This window comes from Urocampus carinirostris, chromosome 10, assembly GCF_059441175.1.
Source record: "Urocampus carinirostris isolate Australia breed hairy pipefish chromosome 10, RoL_Ucar_1.0, whole genome shotgun sequence".
NCBI classification, from domain to species: domain Eukaryota; kingdom Metazoa; phylum Chordata; class Actinopteri; order Syngnathiformes; family Syngnathidae; genus Urocampus; species Urocampus carinirostris.
The window spans coordinates 39284127-39308246 of NC_142358.1; the positions used below are offsets into that span (position 1 = coordinate 39284127).

The 24120-nt window shown below is 39.9% G+C and overlaps 2 protein-coding genes across 2 annotated transcripts in view; one reads left to right on the forward strand and one right to left on the reverse strand.

The window, feature by feature from the left end:
• On the forward strand, positions 1–18277 carry vstm5 (V-set and transmembrane domain containing 5). The gene is made up of 4 exons (XM_088345594.1): positions 1–434; positions 9220–9546; positions 10844–10987; positions 14828–18277. Exons 1-4 carry the CDS (start codon positions 353–355, stop codon positions 14857–14859), a joined length of 585 nt encoding a protein of 194 aa, XP_088201720.1. The 5' UTR covers positions 1–352; the 3' UTR covers positions 14860–18277.
• med17 (mediator complex subunit 17) overlaps positions 17867–24120 on the reverse strand; it is a 12790-nt gene continuing 6536 nt past the window's right edge. Inside the window, exons 10-13 of the mRNA XM_088345593.1 lie at positions 21694–21831; positions 20723–20840; positions 19596–19755; positions 17867–18243 (exon numbers count right to left, since the gene is read on the reverse strand). Coding sequence (XP_088201719.1) covers positions 18035–18243; positions 19596–19755; positions 20723–20840; positions 21694–21831 — 625 coding nt within the window. The 3' untranslated portion in view covers positions 17867–18034. The remainder of the gene's footprint in view (positions 18244–19595; positions 19756–20722; positions 20841–21693; positions 21832–24120) is intronic.

The following is a 24120-nucleotide window of genomic DNA, read 5'->3' on the forward strand; positions in this document are numbered from 1 at the left end:
GCTCCACACTTTTCAACAGGTGTGTCACCCTTTCGGAAAAGAAGGTAGGGGGCTTTCGACCTGTGCAGGTGGTTTAGTTTCCCCCCCATTTTTTAAAAACCTGCGTTCCGCTTTCTTCTTCCTTTAACTGTGCGCGTGGGAGCGTAGCGACATGTTTACTCAGCAATCTCCTGCTCAACCTGTCTGATAGGTGCGCGCAGGTATGAACACTCACTCAAAAAGGAAACACGAGGAAGAGAAAATGTCACCATCGCCATTTAGCTAGGACCGGGGGGGAAACCCAGCGAGACGGTCGAGAGGGACTGGAGGAGGTTTTCTTCTTGGTTCTCTTCGATAAACCGATGGCTCCGAGATGCCCACGACGTCTTACAAGATCTGGGATGTCCACGACGCTGCTGTGCTTCTTTGTTTTGTGTTTTATATGTGCCACCTAGGTAAGCCGTTTTGAATTCCTTAGCACAGGGGTGTCAAACTAATTTTAACTCGGGGGCCACATGATAGAACAAACGTTCTCGCAGGGGCCGGAATAGAAGATTAGAGAAAAATAAAAAAATAAAAAGAAATAAGAGAAAGAGAAAATTAAAGAGGGTGGGACACAGAAAGAGAAAGGGAGAACGAGAGAGAGAGAGAGAGAGAGAGAGCATGAGAAACAAAAAGAGAAATAGTGAGAGAGGGGGAAAGAAAGAGGGAGAGAAAGAAAGAAATCCAAAGAGAAATAGAAAGGTAGAAAGCCAGAAGGGGAGGAAGGAGAAGGAAAGAAAGAGAGAAGGGAAAAGGAGAGGAAATCAAAAGAAGGTAAAAAGACACAGAGAGAAAGAGACAAAGAGGAATAAAGAAAGAGAAATAGAGAGACTGTGAGAGTGAGAGAGAAAGAGAAAGAGAAAGAGAGAGAAAACAAATACAAATGGAGGTTCTTTGTGAGAGGCACCTGGCTTTGGCAACATCAATAATAATAATAATTTCCTTTGTATTGTCATTCTGTGTAACAATGTACACAGAACGAAATGTCGATACACCTGACCCGTTGTAGCGAGCCGATGCAGCCGCAGCCAACAGAGGGCGCCGCCATTTTACCAATGTTATAAGTCTTTGGTATGACTCGGCCGAGGTGCGAACCAGCGACCTCCCAGTCTCAAAGCGGGCGCCTTACCATCTAGGCTACTGAGCTGAGATATTTCAACCTGCAGCTCGTTTTTCTCTTGCACTTCTCTGAGCGTTGCCTCGCGGGCCGGATTCAATTCCTAAGTGGGCCTGATCCGGCCCGCGGGCCGCCTGTTTGACACCCCTGCCTTAGCAGGTTTTGTGTTTTTTTTTTTTCGACCTCCAAAATACACTTAACTATGTTTAATAGTATTTTATTCTTAACCTCCGGGATACGACATGAATCCGTTCTGAAGTGGGGGTGGCAAGGTGATTTTGCTGTATAGCGGGGGATAGAAACCCGATATCAACTAGCTAATGCCTTCCAAATTGCCGGGATACCTGGTTACAAACATTAAAATAAGAAAATTAATGTAGTGTATAATAATGACTACTTAAGTGTTATACTTGCATACATGCCCTTACAAACTGTCGTATTTTCCCTTACAAAGTACAAAATAATCTTACACCATTTTTTTTCAAACGTGTTTATTTATGTCGGTTAACACGTTATATTGTCAGGGTTGGGTAGGGTTACTTTAACTGGATGACTTTCAATGACTTTTGGATGACTCCAATACCAAATATGCTCATAAAAGACAAAAGAAAGTAAATATGATTAAAATGATGACTCACAACACGTGGTAAGCTTTCTCTCCTGGCTTTGATGTCTTTGATCTCCGGCAAAACGAACATAAAATGCGACAGAAACAAAATGAAAATAAATCCAAACAGCTTGCCAACATCATTTTTGCCGTTCCATGTATTCCGTTACTACCCAAGCCTGCACAAAATTCAGTCATTTTATTCACTTTTAGTTTCTTTTGTCTTTTATTAGCATTTTTGGTATTGGAGTAATTGAAAGTAATCCAGTTAAAGTAACCCTACCCAACCCTGTATATTGTACATGTGTTTCGTTATATCATATATATTGTTAATTAACATTTTCTTGTGAGATATTGAGTTGCTCGACATGAACGAGGTTTATTATAAAAAAGTTCAAAAATTAAGTAACTTGGACGCTCACTGTAGAAGGAAAAATACATGTAAATATAATTAAGTAGAATTTCCGTATTCAAATTATGAATTCATTTTCGGCATTACATTATTGTTGGTAATATATTGATTAAAGGGATAACCACAAATCCGTCTTTTTTTAGTCTCTCCTTTTATACTTCCTTTTTTTCTCCTAACTTCTTAATACAACATAATAATTCGTAATATAATGCATCAAAGTAAGTGAGCCGTTTGAGAGCTGGCTCTCTTGAATGAGTTGAGCCGAAAAAGCCGGTTCTCTAAAAAGAGACGGACTTCCTTTTACTACACAACTATCACGGAAAGATGCATGATGGGAAATCCCCGGGCGGCAGACGCATGCGCACAGTAGCATCAAACAGCTTGCTCCGTTTGCAACGAAAAAAACGCTACCGAGATAGAGGCTACCGCGGCGAACTCGTTTGACTTGATTGCTTTGCTGTTTCGTGATAGTCGGTGTATACCGGAGGGTACCCATAATTAACAAATTTGCGTTTTTACGTACAGATTTCCTTGTACGTCGTACACGTCTTAAAATGCATAATAAACGTACTTTGTACGGCAAAAACGTACAGGTTCACAGGTATGTACTTGCATATAATACTGCAATGGCCAACTAAAAAATGAAACTAGCTTTTTAACCTTCCACCTTTTCTTTGCTTGAATTGCTTCCTTATTTTTAATACAAGTCAGACTGGTCGATTAGTTATGGCCATGCAATGCATGTGCACTCTTCGCCTTCATTATCACACTTTGTTTCCATGGTTATCATGTTTCTTGCTTCTCTTTTTAACATCAATAGAGGACGGAGAGCAAATACTCATTACTCATTTTTGTTTGGGTTGTGTTGAACACTTGCTAGTCAAAATCCGTAAAGTAGTCAACATCTGCAAAATAGAAACTTTTATTTCCTTATAAAATACTTTATTATACATTGAAACCAATGAACAACCCCATTTACGGGTTCAAGGTTTTTTTAATGAATGAAAATATTGTACCTTTTATAAAGTTTTTTTTTTTTTTTTAAATACAAACAAATTATAATTTTAAAAATAATCTTGCTTCTACATTGCACTGCCTTGAGTACATGTTATTACTTCAAATTATATATGACAGGAACCAGAACAGGACCCAATCGCGTGACGTTTTAGTCAAGTCAAGTCACATTTATTTATACAGCCCTTAATCACAAAAATAGTCTCAAAGGACTGCACAGGATTACAATTACACCATTACCTGATCTTAAACCAACATGCGGGCAAGGAAAAACTCAAAAATAAAAAAAGGAAATAAAGAAACCTTGAGAAGGGGCCTCACAAGTGGTAATCCCCTTTCCAGGATGACCAGGGTGGAATAGATTTAGCATTGAGTCACAGTACACGAACATAGTAAACATCAATAAAAGAGAACACATGTTGAAATTTGTCCGGAAAGTGCATGACAGCAACTCTCACACAAGCCTTTTATTTAACGGGAAATGGGGAGTCATGCATGTTAGGAATCCGGTCTGGCGTGGAAGGACAGGAAGCCAGAGACCGACGAGACCGATTCCAATTGCCCGAGTTGATATCGGACAGATGGAGTCGATACTGGACAGAAAGGGACAACTAACAGGAGAAACTAGGCGGGAACGAAATCTGGAGAAAATAATAAACAGCACCAAATTAGACAGAAACAAAACTGGAACCCGAAATTAAACAGGACAAAAATAAACGGGAACAATACCGATCTTCTAAACGGGAACAATACCGGACTGAAGATATCAACAGGAAAACCGGACCGAGTCGGAACCCACGTCTTGTAGGGCAGAAGTTCGTTTGATCGGCTGACAAAAAAGCAAGAGAGCGCTGAGCTTAATATAGAAAGAAAGCCAATCTCTCAACGAGCCGCAGCTGGCATCACACGGGCAGGGCCAATTGGGCACCATGGCAATCGTGACTAACACGGGCGCGGCCAATTGGGCGCCATGGCCACCATGACAATATATCATCGTCATCTTGTGGACACAAAACCAAAATGTAGCGTTCAAATGCTTTTACCTTCCTATAGCATGTGGAGAAGTCCAAGTTTGTAGGCGCTAGAAAGCATCTTCCACTGCCTATTCGTGCTTATGTCGCTCCAGAGCATTTTGCTGACATGATGGCTTTTAGAGAGACTCAACATTGAAAAAGATTTGGGTGTACGTAATGTATGTCAAGCGGTTTTATGTTCGTGTGTAACGTAAAACCGCAATGTTTACTGACGCAAAAGCAGACGCAGGCAGAAAAGGTGTAGGTCCACTCTTTAGCCAATCAGAATGCAGAACAGATTGCACGATGACACCTATGAAGATTCACCTCCAGAATATAAATGTTTAAACACAAATAAGGCTATTTCAAACATGCTACCTAGATAATTTCACAATTTGAACTCGCCTCTTTTTTCCTTATTCATCAGTAAATGCTTCGGTTTCTTTCTTTACTTGAAATAATTGTTATTAAAATGGTTAAAATTGTCAGGACCAGAATGGAGACAAGACCCACTTGCGTAGCATTTCTCACAAGTATTATTGGAAGAAAGAGAAAGGGTTGCGCCCTTGATTCAGCGATTGCTGGACGTGGGAAGCAGGTCGCTCTGAAGGCGGAACTGGATCTTCCATGGCGAGTGATGGCGGTGTCGGGAACAGAAAAACGGGTCAGTAGCTGGGACAGGAGAGCAAAAACGTGGTCGGGGTCGTAAGCGAGTCGTATGCCAGGAAAGGAGAGTAGACGTGGTCGGGGACAAAAAGAGGTCAAAAGCCGGGACGGGAGAGTAGACGTGGTCAGGATTAAAAACGTCTCGAAGCCGGGGGACAGACGGGAGCAAAAAACAGTGTGAGTCAGGGTCGAAAAAGGCTTGCCTAGTATTAACTGAGGTTCGCAGACGGACTGACAACAGGGGATTGACAGGACTGAGTTCAAATAGTGACAGGCAGCCAATCAGAACCCGCGGCGGGTGGCGCCAAATAAGCGGGCACAGCTGTGTCACATCATGACAAAAATAAAATAAATCAAATTTTGAAGTGAACATTCTCTTTCAGTGTAGGAAAATAATTATATTTGAAACTGATTCATGTGTGTTGTTTTACAGCATTTTTCTCTGAAAAATTTACCTTACACCATATACTTTAAGAAAAAATTCAACAAAACTGCCAAACTTCCTTTCCGGACAAAAGCACATTTCATTTCACTGTGCGTCATTTAATTTGATAATATTTATGAAATAATAATAATGCCAAAGCCTGTGTCCCATATTAATATAAATAATATACCAAACATTTGTGCCTTGGTTACTTAAGAGTGTTGCGGCTCGTTTCTACTGTCATTTTAGTCCTAAATAATGCTTTTAAAACAAGGTGCTGCAGAGTTATTTTGTAAATATGTCACAAAATACTTCAAATGATAAGGATATTGTCGTATTTACCTATAGCATAAACCGCACTGAGCAAGAGAGCGAAGAGAGTGCCCTGCGCTGTGTGTAGAAATTCACCTATCACTACCGCATACCCTGTCAAATTGCTCTGAGTGATTTGCTGGCTTTTTGGATGTTTACAGTTTGTTCTCTGGGTTTTCATCATAAAATATCTTAAGAGTGAGCATACATGTATTTTTCTTAGCGACATACTGCCAAAAGGGGTATGCTGGTGTGATACCCTGAGTGTAAACTCTAGTTGAATTAACCCAAGTCAGTGTTGCTTTGGCTTCACGAAAAGCAAATACAGGATTTAACCACCTACCTTTGGAACACCACTGAGAAATATGCTATAGTCAATTTTATCTCCAAACCATATGTACTCATGAAAAGAGCCATAAGCTCAGGAGGTAGAGCACTCGTCTTGGGATCAACAGGTCACAGGCTCGATTCCCGGCTCCGCCGTGTTGTATGTCGAAGTGTCCTTGGGCAAGACACTGAATCCCTAATGCCCCCAATAAGCAGGTAGGCGCCTTGCATGGCTGACTCCCTATTGTTGTGTGAGTGTGTGTGTGAATGGGTAAGTGTGAAGCACATTGTAAAGCGCTTTGGAAGTTCTTCATTGACTTAAAAAGCGCTATATAAATGCAGACCATCTACCGTTTATATATGGCCACGCAAGCCTTACGTTCCCGTCCCCTGGTCTATCAACATAAATAGTTTCAGTTTTGTTTTTTTTCCGACAGAGGAAAGAGGAAGCATAGTGAACAGGGTTCAAATTAGGGTCCTTGACATCCTACATACTGAAAAAATGAATCATAGATTCATCATCTACAGTTATCTGTGCTTCTCCCTTTAGTACAGAGTGTGTCATCCTCTGTTCTACTAATAGGATGTAATATTTGCGTCACTGCGGCTGCTTAATCGATGAGCAATGGCCTACCTTTTTCTTTTACCGTTTTAGCTTTCTTGAATGAAATTCTTTTTCCATACCTCATTGGGAAAATAAGAAAACCAGAAGGTCCAGTGAAACAAATTTGAACATCCCTGGACAAGAGGGTGGGGTTGCCATACTCAGGGTTGGGTAGGGTTACTTCACCTGGATTACTTTCAATTACTTTTGGATTACTCCAATACCGAATATGCTAATAAAAGACAAAAGAAAGTAAATATGAATAAAATGACTACATTTTGTGCAGGCTTGGGGAGTAACGGAATACATGGAACGGCAAAAATGATGTTGGCAAGCTGTTTGGATTGATTTTCTTTTTGTTTCTGTCGCATTTTATGTTAGTTTTGCCGGAGATCAAAGAGATCAAAGCCAGGAGAGAAAGCTAACCACGTGTTGTGAGTCATCATTTTATTCATATTTAGTTTGTTTTGTCTTTTATTAGCATATTTGGTATTGGAGTAATCCAAAAGTAATTGAAAGTAATCCAGTTAAAGTAACCCTACCTAACCCTGGCCATACTCCACTCTGGTAAAATGGGTGCCCCCTTAGCCTGTTGGGCAGGTTTAAGACTTCCTGCAGGCAACCTGTCATTTGAAATAGTTGATAATTAACATATTTTTTCTCGCTTACATTGAAATACAGGTGTATGTTAACCTAATGTGTGAGTAAGTAAACCCCGATGTTTTCTTGATAGTTAATGCACCCCCACTAGATTCTTTTTCTATATTCTTAATTCGCTTTTCCTTATAAAGTAACAAGCGTTTTAAAGATTGTCGAGTCAAGTCATGTTCATTTGTGACACCCTTAATCACAAAGTCTCAAAGGGCTGCACAGACTACAGACTATTGCAAACCACAGACCATCCCCAGATCTGAAACATACATGAGGGCAAATAATGCACAGATATTGTCAACATAAATATATGTTATTCATATGCTATAGAATAGAAGTGTGTTTTAAGCTTAGATTTAAACATTTCCACTGAGGTTGCACATCGAATCTCAGGGGGAAGAGCATTCCACAGCACCAAGGCCCCCAATGGAAAACACTGCTGGATTTCTTCTTGGCTCTTGGGATCACTAGTAGACCAGCATTTTCAGAGCGAAGGCTCCGGACCGGAACATAGGGGGAAATTAAATCTGAAACATATGAGGGAGCAAATTGATTGATTTTATAAAATACCAACAGAACCTTAAAATCACATCTTAAGCTAACAGGGAGCCAATGCAGGTTAGCTAAAATCAGGGAAAATGATCTAACTTTCTTGCCTTAGTTAAAAGCCTCGCTGCAGCATTTTGGACCAGCTGAAGGCTCTTGATTTTGGACTTCGGGAGACCGGAGAGTAGTGCATTACAGTAGCCGAGACGGGTGGTAACAAATGCATGAATTAAAATCTCCACATCTGACTAAGACAGCATAGGACAAATTTTAGCAATGTTGCGAAGAAAAAAGCTGTTCTAGTCATATTCTTCACGTGTGTTTGAAAAGGACAGATCGGGGTCAAATATGACACCTACATTTTTGACTGAGTCACTCTGGGTGATATTACATTTGTCAATGTTCAGAGACGATTTTGAGAACAAGTCACGGCATTTAGATGGACCAATAACTAGCATTTCCGTCTTTTCAGAGTTAAGGTGCAAGAAGTTGAGTGACATCCATTCTTTTATCTCAGTGAGTCAGGCCTCCAAATTGCCACAGTTTAGTGTGGCAGATTCCAAGTCAGGCTTTCCCCCCAAAAATCTGTGAGAAAAATACTCTACTGTTCTCAAATGTACTTTTTAAAAATAAATGCTTTACAAAATAAGATCTAAAATTTAAAAAAATTAAATAATGAACCCGAAAATCAATTACTTGAGCTATCCCGATTGCATTTTGAGTTTTTCAAAGCATATTTTCAAACTTAGTTTTTGAAAAGCTGACATTGCTTTATTGCAAAACCAAATTGATAAAATGGCCTATTTATAGACCAATAAAGGGTTCGCACAGGTGCTTGAAATACTTGAAAATGCTTGAATTTTATTTTGTTTTTGAAGTTTGAAAAGTGCTTGTGTTTTGGGTGAGATGATTGCAAATGCTTGAAATTGTTGCCATGTTTCCGAGCAGTCGACAGCGGCTTAGTTCCCAATAATAATAATTCCTTTTCTTTGGCTAGCACACCCCTTAAATACACCGTTGATGTTGATGGGATCAATAATAATTATACCAAAAATAATCAACAATTATTATCATCAATATAATAATGTATCTTTTTTCTTTGAATGGAAATGGATGAATGGCAAAATTGGCTTCAAGTCCTTAAAATGTGAGTGATTTCTCACGTGTGCACACAGTTTTTCTTTATTCTAAGTTGAAAATGATGAAAGTAAGAAAAGGACCGTTTCAAATACAGTCTGAATGCCAACCCAAACTCCCTAAAAGATGACACAAGAAGAGTTTATTTGGAGGCAAACAACCAGCTTAACAGAGGCTGCAGTTATGATTTCCGTCAGAAGATGGCGTCAGCAAGTAGGATATTTTGAAGTTACGGACACTACCTTAAAGGCAGGGGACTCGACCTGTCATCCAGCGGGTAGCAGTTGGCCCCAGGGCTGCAAGTTTGAGGCCCCTGGTTTAGAGTTGATGCAGGGAAAATAATCCATGTTCTTTAACCTCTCTCCAAGCCAGGGCTATCTCCATTCAGTCCCCCGAGCAGAGCCTCAGCCGGGGCGTGCAGGAGGACGTGGTGTTTTTGGTGGACGTGTCTTGCAATGGTACCGCCACGATTCAGTGGACTTTTATGTCCAGCTCGGTTAGCCGTGCAATCGGCATTTGGCGACCGGGCTCCTTCATCAACATCACGGACGACTACAGCAGTCGGGTCGAAGCGCACGACAATGGTTCCATGGGCCTGTCGGACTTGAGGCTGCAAGACTCTGGCTACTATGTGGTGACTGCCACCGACGAGGCGGGCGCCAGCAAGGATGCCGGATTTGTCCTTAAAGTCAACGGTGAATTTATTTCTTTAACGGTTAAACAAGTGTTCTATATACAGTAAACCCCCGGGTTACGACATTCAAAAGTTGAAATCAATTTACTTGTCAATTTCTCAGATTTGCTCAACAAACAAATAACGGAAATACCGTTTCACTCTCCCATGCTCAAACATTAACGATAACAAATTGCACAGAACAGTCCTAATTTAATAAAACTGTACTCAATAAAAGAACAAGTGACATCTTTACTGTAAAGTGACAATGTCGTAAAGCGAGCTCGCTGTATCCAGGGGTCTACTGTATTAGATCTTGGCAAAAATAACAACAAAAACATCAATTTGTAAAACGGAATTACAGTGGAACCTCGGTTTTCGAACGCCTCTCAGTTCGAACAAATCGGTGTCCGATCAAAAATTTCGAGAAATTCTTGCTTCGCTGTTCGGTCAAAAAATCGGAGTTCGAACGCCGGTAATGCGTGAGTGCGGCGTACGGGTGTTAAAGACGCTTATTATGCCTCCGAAGAAAGTCAGTGCAAGCAGCAAAGTTGCTACAGGTGAAAAAAGAAAAGTAGGGCGTACAACTATTGCATTTAAGAAAGAAATAATAGCAAAATATGAAGGAGGTGTGTGAGTTTCTGATCTTGCTAGGGAATACCCCACCGTCCACCTGCGCCTTCTGCTGACCACCACAAAGGTAAGAAATCCTATTCATGATTCTTTTCTTTATCCTTTTTTTTTTATTTTTACACGTTCATGTTAGCGTAATCTTTCGTACGGAAGATTACGATAACGCCAACGTACGATTAGCCTGGGTTAGCTTTATGTTTACGTTGAACATTCAAGGTAAACATTCAGGGTGTTGGAACAGAGCCCAACTTTCAGGGTGTTGGAACTGAGCCCCCTTTCCAAAGAACCACTCACCACTTGTCGTGGAGACCCGGGTGCTAAATGACTAATAAACGACCTGATTTTTTTATATTTACACGTTCATGTTAGCGTAATCTTTCGTACGGAAGATTACGATAACACGAACGTACGATTAGCCTGGGTTAGCTTTATGTTTACGTTAAACATTCAGGGTGTTGGAACGGATTAAAACGATTTACATTATTTTTAATGGGAAAAATGATTTCGGTGATCGAACAAATCGGTTTTCGAACAGGGTTCTGAAACGGATTATGGTCGAGAACCGAGGTTCCACTGTACTTATAATCCTATATAACCCTATGTAAAACATTCAAATACCAGCCAAATATAAGGATATCTTTTACTAAACTCTTTAAAAAAACAGCTTTTGCATTGTCTCCCCTTAGAGGTTTTGTACGAGGACCTGCAATACTTGTTGATATCGGCGTTGGCGCTAGGCTGCTTGGCGGCCCTCCTCATGCTGGCAATGTGGCTGCTAAACAAAGCCTACAGGAAGATAGTAACATGCAGACGCAGGAAGCAGATGCCAGGTAGGAGGCGAAATTTGATTTGGAGAAACTTCCACTTATAACTTCACATACCTGTCTGCTTCAGCCTATTGGTCCTCTATTGATGATTGCAATTCCCCTTGCTGAGCAATAATACAGTGGGGCAATTACGTATTCAGTGTCCTACATGAACAGATTAGAAAGGCCTGTAATTGTTATGATGGGTAAACCTTAACCATGAGACACAGAATGTGGAAATGGTAAATGGTCTGCATTTTTAGCGCTTTTCAAGCTTTTGAAGACCTCCCAAGCGCTTTAAAAAACAGAAAATCACATTGTCTAATTGTTAAAGAATTTATTTCCAAATTAGAATGGAAAATAAGTACCGTATTTTCCGCACTGTAGGGCGCACCGGGTTATAGGGCGCACCCCAAAAAAATAGTTTTTGGTCCTATATCTTCCATACATAAGGCGCACCGGATTATAAGGCGCTACAATGGGAACGTCGACAAAACAGTCAGATGATTCAGTCAAACTGATTACCCCCTTAACATTCCCAAAGCTTGCAAAGAAGCAAATACGTGTCTCAGACATATACGGAAACCGTGTCCGTACGATGTCACTCAAATGCATCGTTCCAAATATTATTCGGAAGGTTAAAGTCTTGGGATTCAAGAAATGCCAAACATTCCTTACTTTCCATTTTCTTTTTCGCTCGCAACTTTACTGTGCATATGACAATAAACACTTGGAATTGAGTTGAATTCACTCAACTCATCACAGCAACATCAAGATCGTTCTAAAACAAGATACCGGGAAAATATAAAGCCGCATAACTCACCTAAGTTCTCACGTTCAATAATGATACGCAATCATGGTCTTCTTACAACCGTGAGTGTAGTAAATCCAGGAGAGTAAAATGTTTACAAATACAGACTAATGAAACATGTTTCTTTATGGCGTATTTTAGCAAGCTTGCTATTCAGTCATCTTTTTCGGCCAATTGCAGGGTTTGTTTTGGCCCTCTAGCGTATCCGAGGCTCCGAATAACTTCATCCAATAGCGATCGATGTAACGGATGATTGACACATCTTTTTCGGCCAATTGCAGGGTTTGTTTTGGCCTTCTAGCCAATCCGAGGCTCCGAATAACTTTAGCCAATAGCGATCGATTCAAATGATGATTGACACATTGGTTAGGAAATGAAACGCCGGTATATAAATCCCAGCATACACCGCGGACTACTCCACGTTCGGGGGAAAATCGAGTCGGCGGCTGTTGCGTAAGTTGCGAGACCTTGCGAATTTAATATTGAGCCATATATATAAGGCGCATGGTCAGCTTTTGAAAAAAATTGAGACTTTTAGGTGCGCCTTATAGTGCGGAAAATACGGTATTTGGTTACCTATAAAAAATCAAGATTTCTGGCTTTCAAAGAGGTCTAAGTTCTTCTCACGAGGCTCCACTCTTTACTTCAATGGCACTCATTACTGGTATTATTATTATTATTATAAAAGACACCTGTCCACAACCTCAGTCAGTCACACTCCAAACTCCACTATGGCCAACACCAAAGAGCTGTAGAAGGACACCAGAGACAAAAGTGTAGACTTGCACCAAGCTGTCAAGACTAAATCTTCAATTGGTAAAACGATTGGTGTAAAGAAATCAACTGTGGGAGCAGTTATGAGAAAATGGAAGACATACAAGACCACTGATGATCTCCCTCGATCTGGGGCTCTATGCGGCATCACAATGATAACAAGAACAATGAACAAAATTCCCAGAACCCCACAGACGGGACCTAGTAACAAAGGCTACTATTTATAACACAATACGCCGTCAGAGACTCAAATCCTACACTGCCAGACGTGTCCTTCTGCTGAAACCGGTGCACGTCCAGGCCCATCTGTTGTCCACTAGAGGGCGTTTGGATGATCCAGAAGAGGACTTGGAGAATGTATTATGGTCAGATAAAACCAAAATAGGACTTTTTGGTCGAGGAGAAAGAATACTGAATTGCATCTGAAGAACACCATACCCACTTGTGGAGCATGGAGGCGGAAACATCATGCTTTAGGTCTGTTGTTCTGCAAAGGGACCAGGACTACGTATCTGTGTAAAGGAAAGGATGACTGGGGTCATGAATCGTGAGATTCTGAGAGAGAATCTCCTTCCATCAGCAAAGGCATTGAAGACGAGACGTGGCTGGGTCTTTCAGCATAACAATGATATCAAACACACAACTAAGAAGTGGCTTTGTAAGAAGCATCTCAAGGTCATGTAGTAGTCTAAACAGTCTCCAGATCTCAACCCCACAAAAAAAAACCTGTTGAGGATCTCAACCCCACAGAAAACCTGTGGAGGGAGTTGAAAGTCTGTGTTGCCCAACGATGGCCTCAAAACATCACTGCTCTAGAGGGGATCTGCACGGAAGAATGGGCCAAAATACGAGCAACAGAAAATGTTTGTCCTCCGTTGTTGCCAACAAAGGGGTACATAACAAAGTATTGAGATAAACATTTGATATTGCCCAAGTACTTATTTTCCACCATGATTTGAAAACAAATTCTTTAAACATCAAACAATGTGATGTTCCTGTTTTTTTTTCCACATTCTGTCTTTTCATGCTTGACAATTACAGGCCTCTAATATTTTCAAGTGGTGCACAATTAGTGGTTGACTAAAAACACGGCACCTGTGTATAATACCGCAACAATGTAAGCACTCTACAATGACATTATCTTCTGCTGCCATTGACAGACGATTTGGAGTAGAGCTGAAATGGGCCGAATGAGATCGGTCCAACAAAAACGTTTCTTAGAAACAAAAATTCCTATACTAAATTTGATGAACGGCGTACTCAATTAAAATGATCAAAAACGTATGAAATACCAGGAAACTGTGTACTTCACAAAGTTGTGGTATGAGAGGGAAAACTTTAACCCTGTTCTTGTTCTTTGGCTGCTATAAAAAGCAAATATTGAGTTGGAAGATTAGAACTAGGGCACGAATTAAAATTAAAGTACTGTCCCTTTAATTTTTTGAAATCTACAAAAAAAAATGAAAAGGTTTTCAAAATCAACAACTTTAAGAAGCAATTAAGATAAAAACAAAAAACACAAAATGGCTGATGAGAAGAAGCTGGAGCCTATCTTGCTCCCAACCCCTTAAAGGGACAGCTTGTATTATTTGACCCCTAGATGTCACTGTATTACCATGTTCAACCGAAAATGAGTGCCAAAAGGAAAAAAACAAACTACGGAGACTCAGTGACCAAAACACACCATTTTAGTTCTCGTTCTTTTATCCCAGACCTTTTGAGGATTTTGGGTACCCAGACCACAGAGATGGCTGACATTTAGATAGATACTTTATTAATCCCCGTAGGGAAATTCACATTTCCAGCAGTATCCTTGAGTTAAAAAATAAAAGATTTATAGTACAAAAATACCCAATATAACATGTTAATAAAGAGCATTTAAATAGTGTTCCGAAAAATAGACACTGTAATAAAAATATGGTTATATGCAAATGTGGGGTTGGGATTCAATGTGAGCTTTTACTCCCCCGGGTGGAGTTAAAGAGCCTCATGGCACGAGGGAGAAACAATCTCCTCAGTCTGTTTAGCTCATGTTTATGTCAAATAAATGCACATTTATTGACTTACAAGTAGTTTAAATAATACACGTTTGTTTTTAGCTCATGTATGTGTGCTATTCTTAACCTAGTTTAAATGGCTACCATAATGATTTGTTGTGGAAATTTAACATGGTGTCTGTGAATGCAGTTAATTTATTATTTGGGACCAAGTCGGAGCGTGTTTTTGAGAACAAAGGTTGCAGAGCGTCTACGTTACTTACTTCCGTCTTTCTTTTGCAGAAAATGACGCCACGGAGCTGCAGCCACTTTGACACACTCTTGTCCGGATTATTATTTTTTATATGGAACTCGACTGCCTTTTTCTTTACTGTAGAGGATCTTGGAAACACTGATACGACGGCACTCTGTGAAGAGGATTTTTTTTACATACATGGACTTCACTGTAAATATTATTGTATTTATTGCCATATTGTGTCATTGTTTGGAGTTTCCGCCGGGTCACTTGGTAAATTAGGATCTCCTGGTAACACACATGGAACTTTTCTAAGAATTATTTCCCCTGGAAAGATTAGGATTTGTGTTTTTGCAAAAATGATCCGTGCTGAAAGCCAAATCGTTTGAATTTTGAGTAGGAATAATAGATAGATACTTTGTTCATCCCCGTAGGGAAATTCACACTTCCAGCATTATTCTTGTGTTGAAAAATAAAAAAATAAAATAAATGATATAGAATAGAAAAATACCCAATATAACGTGTTGATATAAAGTATTTAAATAGTGCTACGGAAAATACACACTGTAATAATAATAGGGTAATATGCAAATGTGGGGGTGGGGTTTAATGTGGACTTTTCCTCCCCCGGGTGGAGTTAAAGAGCCTTATGGCATGAGGAAGAAATGATCTCCTCAGTCTGTCTGTGGAACAAGACTGTGACAGCAGTCTGTGGCTGATGTAAAACACTTCAGTAAGTTGCGCCATTTAATCGAACTTGTGATCAATATAAAAATGTAGGAATTAAGAATTTTATCAGGCCCAGTATTAAATGTCCAAAATTTTAGATATTTTGAATTTGTCAATTCACATGGAAAGTGTCAATACGCGGGGAAATAAAAATAAAAGCAAGAGAATGCAATTATTTTTCAAATTAAGGATGGTAGGACTGAACGGAAATGTGGCATGTGAAACTTGGAATGGTTTGAGAAATGTGGAAGAAGAAAAAAAAAATGTACTTGGTATGTTGATTCGAAAGTTATGAAAAGGTTTGAAAATTGTGGGGTTGTAAACCATCCACAAAATATCCTGCTGGAATGCTTTAAAATCGGTAAGGAATATGAGAGTTGGAGGAGATAAAACCATGGAAATAGGTATTCATTGAAATTGTACTGTAAAAAAAGGAAAGTTTAAGAAAAGTAGAAGTTCTGAGAATGTATAAATGGATGTCCTGACATTTTAATTGGGAGAGAAATGTGAGAAGAGAACCCAGTGAGGGGAAAAAGTAGTATTCGTAAAATGGTTTTGTTCAGACTTTAAACAATATTACAAATATTTAAATCTCATCCTTGCTAATAAAAGATTTAAAAAATGACACATTTATAATCCATTATCTGCACCGCTTATCCTCAGTAGGGTCGCGGGGTGCTGGAGCCCATCCCAGCCATCGTCGGGCAGTGGGCAGGGGACACCATCAACTGGCACACAGAGACATACAACCACTCGCTCATTCACTTAGGAACAATTTGGTTAGGCCAATTAACCTGACATGCATGTTTTTGGAAAGTGGGAGGAAACTGGAGTGCCCGGAGGAAACCCACGCAAGCATGAGGAGAACATGCAAACTCTGCACAGGAAGGCTGCATGGAACAGCCAATTAACCTGAACTGCATGTTTTTGGATTGTGGGAGGAAACCTACGCAAGCACGTGGAGAACATGCAAACTCCACACAGGAGGTTCGATCTCATGACCTCAGAACTGTGCCACACACGCGCTAACCACTGCGCCGCCGTGCTGCTAGGACACATTTTTATTACATTAAAAATATGTACGTTCTGTAGCAATGACAACCACTTGTGAAAATGCCCCCAAGCACACACTAAAATCTTGAATGTTAAAGTTTTTATGTGCCACACCCATGGGCATTATATCTTTGAAAAGTGTTATTTTTTCCAGAGAACCTTTCTTCAAAATCCTAAATATAAAGTGAGATTACAGAAATGTATATCAAATCAAAAAGCTTTACTGAAAAGAAACCAACACTTTTACAGAGATTAAAATCAATCCATCCATCCATTATCTGCACCACTTATCCTCAGTAGGGTCGCGGGGGTGCTGGAGCTTATCCCAGCTATCTTTGGGCAGTGGGAAGGAGACACCCTGAACTGGTTGCCAGCCAATTGCATGGCACACAGGGACAAACAATTCGCTCTCATTCATACCTATGGACAATTGGGACCAGCCAATTAACCTGACATGCATGTTTTTGGAATGTGGGAGGAAACCCACGCAAGCACGGGGAATCATGCAAACTCCACACAGGAGGTTCGATCTCATGACCTCAGAACACGTGCTAACCACTGCGCCGCTGTGCTGCCCAGAGATTAAATTGTCCTGACTCAAAAGTGTTAAATTTTAAACTCAAAGATTTTGAAAGAATGATACATGTAACACTCTGATTCAATGTGCAGTAGTATTTATACAATTTGAAAGGAATAGGATTGATCACTTTTTTCATAACTATGAGAGTTCAATGACTTGCTTTGGGGGGGAAAAAAATCAAAAATAAAATATATTTTTAAAATACATCATTTTTTAAAAAGTACTTGAAAAAGTTGTGGCACAAGAGCTGAATGATTTCTATCGGAGAACTATCTTTTTGAATTAATGCTCTACTGAGACAGCACTGATTAAGGTAACCAATGATCTACTGGAAATGGACTCCGGCGCTTCATCACTCTTGCTGCTGCTGGACCTTAGTTCTGCCTTTGACACTGTGGATCATAATATCTTTCTAGAACGGTTGGAAAAATGGATTGGTCTCTCATGAACCGTCCTCTTATGGTTCAGATCCTACCTCTCAGATAGGACTCACTGTGTTAAATATGGTGAAATGACATCTGAGCCCTAATCTTGGGTCTGTGCAGCCCTTTGAGATTCTTTGTGATTAAGAGATATACAAAAACATAACTTGACCTTTTTACTTGGGGTAATTAAAAAAAATGTGTTTTTTAAAAGGTATGTTTCAACTTGTTTTCTAGATCAAACAAAGCCGGATCATTTTCTAAAAACACATCATTATTCCTCAAAAAATTAGACTCATGCATTTATTAGTTTCAATGTTTTTACTCAAAGTCAAAAATGGACAGATGTGAGCAGGCAGCAAATACAAGTCTTGTCGAAATCCTCCTTGGAATAATAAAAGGGAAATGGCCATGGACTTGTCCTGTTTTTATTTGTAAGAGCAGATTTCTCCACTTAAAGGGTGTTGCGTTTAAGGACACGGGGTAAGTGCGGCCATGAGGAGCTCCATTTTGTAGACAAAGTTGCGTCCTTCCATCTTGTTCCAGTGGACCTCCTTGTACGGCCCCCTGAGGTGGCTCCATTTGCTGTCCTGGATAACTTCACTCTTGGGCAGTTCTTTGGTCTGGCTTCGTGGGAACTGAACCAAAACCCTGCACCCACTCTCGGGACCGTTGCGTACTGGGGGAGGACATAAAAAGAGAACCAGCTCATCATTGACTACTATAAGGGCTGCAACTCATGACTGTTTTAGTAGTCGACTGCTCACAGACTATTGCAACGATAAGTTGAATAATCGTATAATTTGATTCAATGACAATAAAAAATTGGTGCAATTAAAAAAAAAAAATGCGAACGTACTGCAAATTCATACCAAAATAAATAAGAATGCCCTAACTAAAACTTATTAGGCACAAAGCTCATAAAAAAATAAAAAAATTGCCTTTTTGTGAAGAACGTTAAGTGGCCAATTGTAACATTTTAGTTTAACAATATATAACAGTTTGAAGCCAAATAATTTTTATTCCTGACGTTTGTTGTTTAACATTTTAACAAATGTTTGTTCTTGTTGTGTAATGTGGATAATATCTAATGATATGTATGTAGGCATCTGGTGAAGGTCGTGGGATGGTCACAAGAGGTCACAAGCTGATATGCTGAGGGAGAGGACGACCTTCACGATATATCTTAACTTAATTTGAGAACACTATAATAGCCAATGTTGAACGTGTCCCGAATGCAATAAAGCGCGTTCCCTTTTCGCCATATCTCCTCTCTGCGTATTTTTTGGGGCGACGCCCAATGACGTTCTCTCAAATTCTTCAGACTGTATACATTTCATTTCAAATACATTTGTCAGGCACAGTATAGTGTAACGCTCAATCTCCCTTTTATAGCAGAATACACGTGTATAAAATGTACAATGCACGTCAACAAAACCGTATTAGCTTGAATTTTACTTGAATTCTACAGAGGCGAGTCAGACTCAGTTTCATTGGACTGTCAGACTGTTCTCTTTAAATATTCGTGCATAACTGAGGTACTGCCATGTGCGCAAAGTGTACTTTGCAAGTAGTCTTTTTACTTGCCGGTTCCAGGTTAAAAATACTCCATTACAAAACACAGTTTTGGTAACCGTACTGAAAGGTGGGGTGCATGATTTGAAAAGTTTGTTACTCTCTTCCACCATCTCCTGGCTTTAAGTCTTGATTGCAATTTCAGGCAACCTGTGCATGATTTGTGTGCAAAAAGATGCATTTCTTCGACATGGCCGAATAAACTTTTAAAAAAAAAATCTTTTTCAAGGTTTGAGTTGACGTTTGGACTTCACTAAAAGCAGGCCTACCCTTTCTTTTACCATTTTATAGAATTTTTAGAAAGAAAATCCCTGCTGATACATACAAGCATGACATCCCTAATAATGTGTTTCACATACAAGTTGCACGTGGAGTATAAGTCGCAAGGCCGGCCAAACTATAAAAAACACTGCGACTTATAACCCAGAAAATACTTCTAAGGTTGTCCACTCTCACCTGAAATGGCGTACTCTCCGTTGGGTGAGGCCACAGTGACGGCCGAGGCGTTCCCAATGCTCTCTACCGGGCCGAGGCCGACGTGGTTGCTGAAACTCAGCACGTGCCAGCCCATCACTTTAGCCAGTTGCTGCACCGCGTGCACCTGATGCTGGGACATCTGCCAGGGAATTTACTCGTTTTATTGTGGGTATAACAGCAAGACAAAACAGCAAAAGATCTATTGTTTTTAATGAGTTAAGATTAATTTTGATTGTTTACCATAAAACCAGTTTATGGTAAGAATTTGGAGCTTATTTGGGCGGATGTCGGCTAGCATTAACCAGTGTCTGAAATAACGACTGCCATCTTTTACGTCGGGCGTACAACTTTTCAAAATGTCTCGTCTGGGTGTCTGAGAACTTTCTCAAAAAGAAAACCAAACATAACAAAACAAAAACACAAAAAAAAACCCTGAAAGTTTTTTTCAAATCAAACGTTTGCTTTTTTCCCATTTCGAAATCTTTTCGGTTTGGAAATTTCGGAATTTCGGTTCGTTTGGCAATTTGCAGACTCAGCAGCCAATGAGAAGCCTGCATTGAATAACTTCGAGCTTCCAGACTTTCCCGAGCGTTATAAGGTCGTGCATTTACCTATCATTTTCTAAAGTAGACACACGGAGAACACAAGAAAAATGGATAAGTGGTTAGGAATCAAGCCAAAACCTCAGTCCCAGAATAAAGATTCAAAAGAAGCTAAATAATTTGATGACGCTAAAAAACGTAAACGTACATTAAAAGCATTGTGGAAAGAGGCGTTCATGTGGCTTGTAGCAGACGGCGCAACGCAAACATGGCCTGAATGAAGATGAGTAAATACAGGTACATACTGATAGCAGATGGAAAACAGCGATGTCATATACATGCAATGAATGTTATAAGTAGATTTATAATAGACCAAATTTTAAAGTGTTGTTCTGTTATATATTCTGATTATCAATCCTTAATACTTTGCAACAGTGAGTTTTTTCGCGATGAGTCGTCTTGTTGTGTTTCAAGTTGGGAAAAATGGGGCCGGCAACTTTATGGCTGGGCAGGCAACTTTTCAGAGTTGTAACATTTAGAGCTTTGTGTTTGGAGTAGCCATACTTGTGAGAGAAGGAAGTCCTGAAGCTCCTGTTCCTGATGCGACAGTGTCACAACGCGTCCGTCTCTGTGTACCACTCGGATCTGCTCCACGCCGATATTGAGCTGTAGCTGGATTGACCTGAACGGTCAACGGGCACACAATTCCAGCAGTTAGTTCGAGCAGCATATGGTATTTTCACAACCATAAGGCGCACCAAGGCCCAGTCTCCGTAGCTGGTTCCATTTCTGTATTCAACACTACACAGGGTGCAAGTGCCCTCTGCTGCAGCCGCTTATTGGGAGCACTGCTAATTTCTTAATAATATCACTCAAGTAAAAGTAAAATGTAGTCATCCAAATAGTAAGTAAATACATGCTGTGCAGAACCTCCGCAAAGGGGGAAAAAAACTGCGAGAGAGAGAAGCCCGGCTTGGCAACTCCAAAGCTTATGATTGATGCCCACCTCATATTCTGTATTGTCCTGTCTTTTTCCGACTGCCTACCTGGCTGATACGAAGGAGAAGGACGATGTGAGATGAGTCGGCGGACCAGCGTCTGACCTGAAGCATGTCAACCCCTGCATTTTCCAGCTGGCAGAGATGGGAAGCTGCGTCGTGGCCGTCATAGACTTTCTGGACTAGTTTAAAGGCTGGGGGCGTTGTTGCTGTCCTGCACTTTCCGGACATTTTCAACATCTCACCTAGTGCTTACTATTCTGTGTACAGTAATGCTAATTGTGATTCACCCTGGTCAATCCTGGAAGGGGGATTATCACATGTGAGGTCCTTTCTCAAGGTTTCTCTTTTCTCCTCACACAGAGGTTTTTGAGTTGTTCCTTGCACGCATGCTGGTTTAAGATCAGGTAATTGTGCAATTGTGTAATTGTAATCCTGTGCAGTCCTTTGAGACATTTTTGTGATTAAGGGCTATATAAATAAATGTGACTTGACTTGACTCTTTGTCAGGGTGAGTTCTTTCCTTCCACGACTTACTTGCAGATTTGCTCATAGCTCTGAGAGGTTATCAGCACTTTGACGCTGGACTCGTACACATCGTTAATGTTGGACCAGTGAGCTTGAATTTGGGGGTCTTCGATGCGGCTGGCCAGGCTGTCGATGGTGCGAGCCGTCCTGATAAAGACAAATGAGCTGTTAACTTGGCATTAAAGGTTCAGTGTGGTAACAAAACCGAGGCAGTCACTTAGACCCATTCATTCATTTAAATACTTTATGACATATCATTGAAAAAGTAAATCAATTCAGAGACTGGCAGGCCATAGAGATCAGGGGTCGGGAACCTTTTTCACCCAAAGAGCCATAATCCCCCAATTTTTTGTTTTTGTTTATTTTTAGCGCGCCAAACCATATATTTTAAGAAAAATTTCAGCAAACCCCCCAAACTCGCTCTCTAGACAAAATCTAGTTTTCAGCGGATTTTACTTTACTGCGCGACGTTAGAGGCTTTGATCAAATATATGAAATAAGAATAATGCCAGAGCCTGTGTCCTATATAAATATAAATATACCCTCGAAATTAATCTCCCTCCTGCAATTACTTAAGATCATAGAGGCTCATTTTGCAGTTCATGTTTTCATAATGGTTTTAAAACAAGGTGCAAGCAGAGTTATTTTGTAAAAATGCCACTAAATACTGCAAACAAGGATACTGACGTACTGATCTTTGGTACAGACGGCGCTGGACAGAAAAATAGCTCCGCCCACCAAATAAATTTTCTCTGTGTACTTGGTTGGCGTTTCTAGCTTTTTCCGGTTTATCTATGGCTTTTTATTAATAAGTGTCTCAACAGTGGACTTAAATTGTTTAATGAGCTTTAATATAAAATATTCCTTTGCGACGTACAGCCAAAACAGGGTCTGTTGGTGTGAAACCTTAGCTGTAAACCTTAGTGGGAAGTATTCTGTTTATATATTGGACCAAACCGTTCATTATACTTGTGCTACATAAGCTATGCGCGCAATAGACTCGACTCAGCGCTTATCATATTTTAAACACTCCAGATTAGATATGCAAGCGTACAATTTTATCTCTGAGCCATATGTTCTCTTGAAACGAGCCATTGGTTCCCGATCCCTGCCATAGATGCTAAAACTGTGTTCTAATTATATATTTTGCGTGTGTATTTTGCTTCCTTAGATTCATACGACTCAGAAAAACAGTGTTACATAAGATCATAGAGTGGCTCCAGGACACAAATTATTGGTTTGTTTTCAACTTTTAAACGCATCTGTTGAAGGTTTTTTTTTTCCTTCCACAGTTGACTTTGATGATTCTCGAAAACATCATTCGTATTTTAGTAATTCAATTAAATTGTATTCTCACAATATTTTTTGTTAAAATAAGAATTTGCAGAGAACATTGTTACTATAGTCGGAATCAGGAACACGGTCAACCCTATGACATTTTTGTAAAAAGGTATGTTACATTGATCTTTAGACCTCTTCTACTTTTCCCCCTAAAAATTCCAATTGTTTTGGATTCAGTGCAACCCCTAAGGTAAATACATTTAAGGGATAGAGGGTTTACTGAACAAATATTGTCACACATACTGAAGTATTTCACATAGTTTCACATTGTACACAAGACCTTATTCACCAGCTAGACTGAAATCTGTCTGGGAGATTTCTCAGTCACTGACAACAATGGCAAATCTGATAGATTTTGTTCAAATAGTCCTTACATACTAAAGTTTAGAATGCAGGTTCCCCAACACATGATAAGGGGGTATGAGAAACGAGAACAGTGAACCCCCAGGATACCATAATATTCTTTTTTGGTGCCTCTTTACAGCATTTACGCCACTATAAAACATTAACAATAAATTGTTTTCCATGATAACCATGAAAACGAAGCAAGCAATTATCGAAAAATATGAGGAAGGCACTTGCATCGTTATCCTAGTTAAGAAACATGGCTGTAAACAATTGGGACATTTATAAGAAAAAGGGAGGCGATTAAAACAACCAAGTCTTATAAGGGCATGACAATCCATGCAAGTGAAGTTTTAAAATCCATTTAAATTTTAGTCCGCCGTCTCCTCCTCCTTCTGCACTCACCCACTAACTCCACACTACCAGCTCAAGTCACCTAACACCAGATGTAAATAAAATGAAATTTTTCCTTAACATGTATATTTATAATGTTATTTAATATATTACACCTAAATTCTGTACTATTTTTTTATTTGAATGCTTTTATTTTGGTTAGCCGGAGATCAGAAAGCATAAGCAATGTATTACCATAAGATTCCATCTCCGTTTGCTATCTCAACTTCAGAAACCAACACATGTCTTATTCCAGGGGTCTACTGTATGACTTCATACAGGTTATCGCTGGTTAACGCCTTAGCGGATTTTGAATTATATTAATTTTGTCTTTAATGTCATTGATATTGTATCATG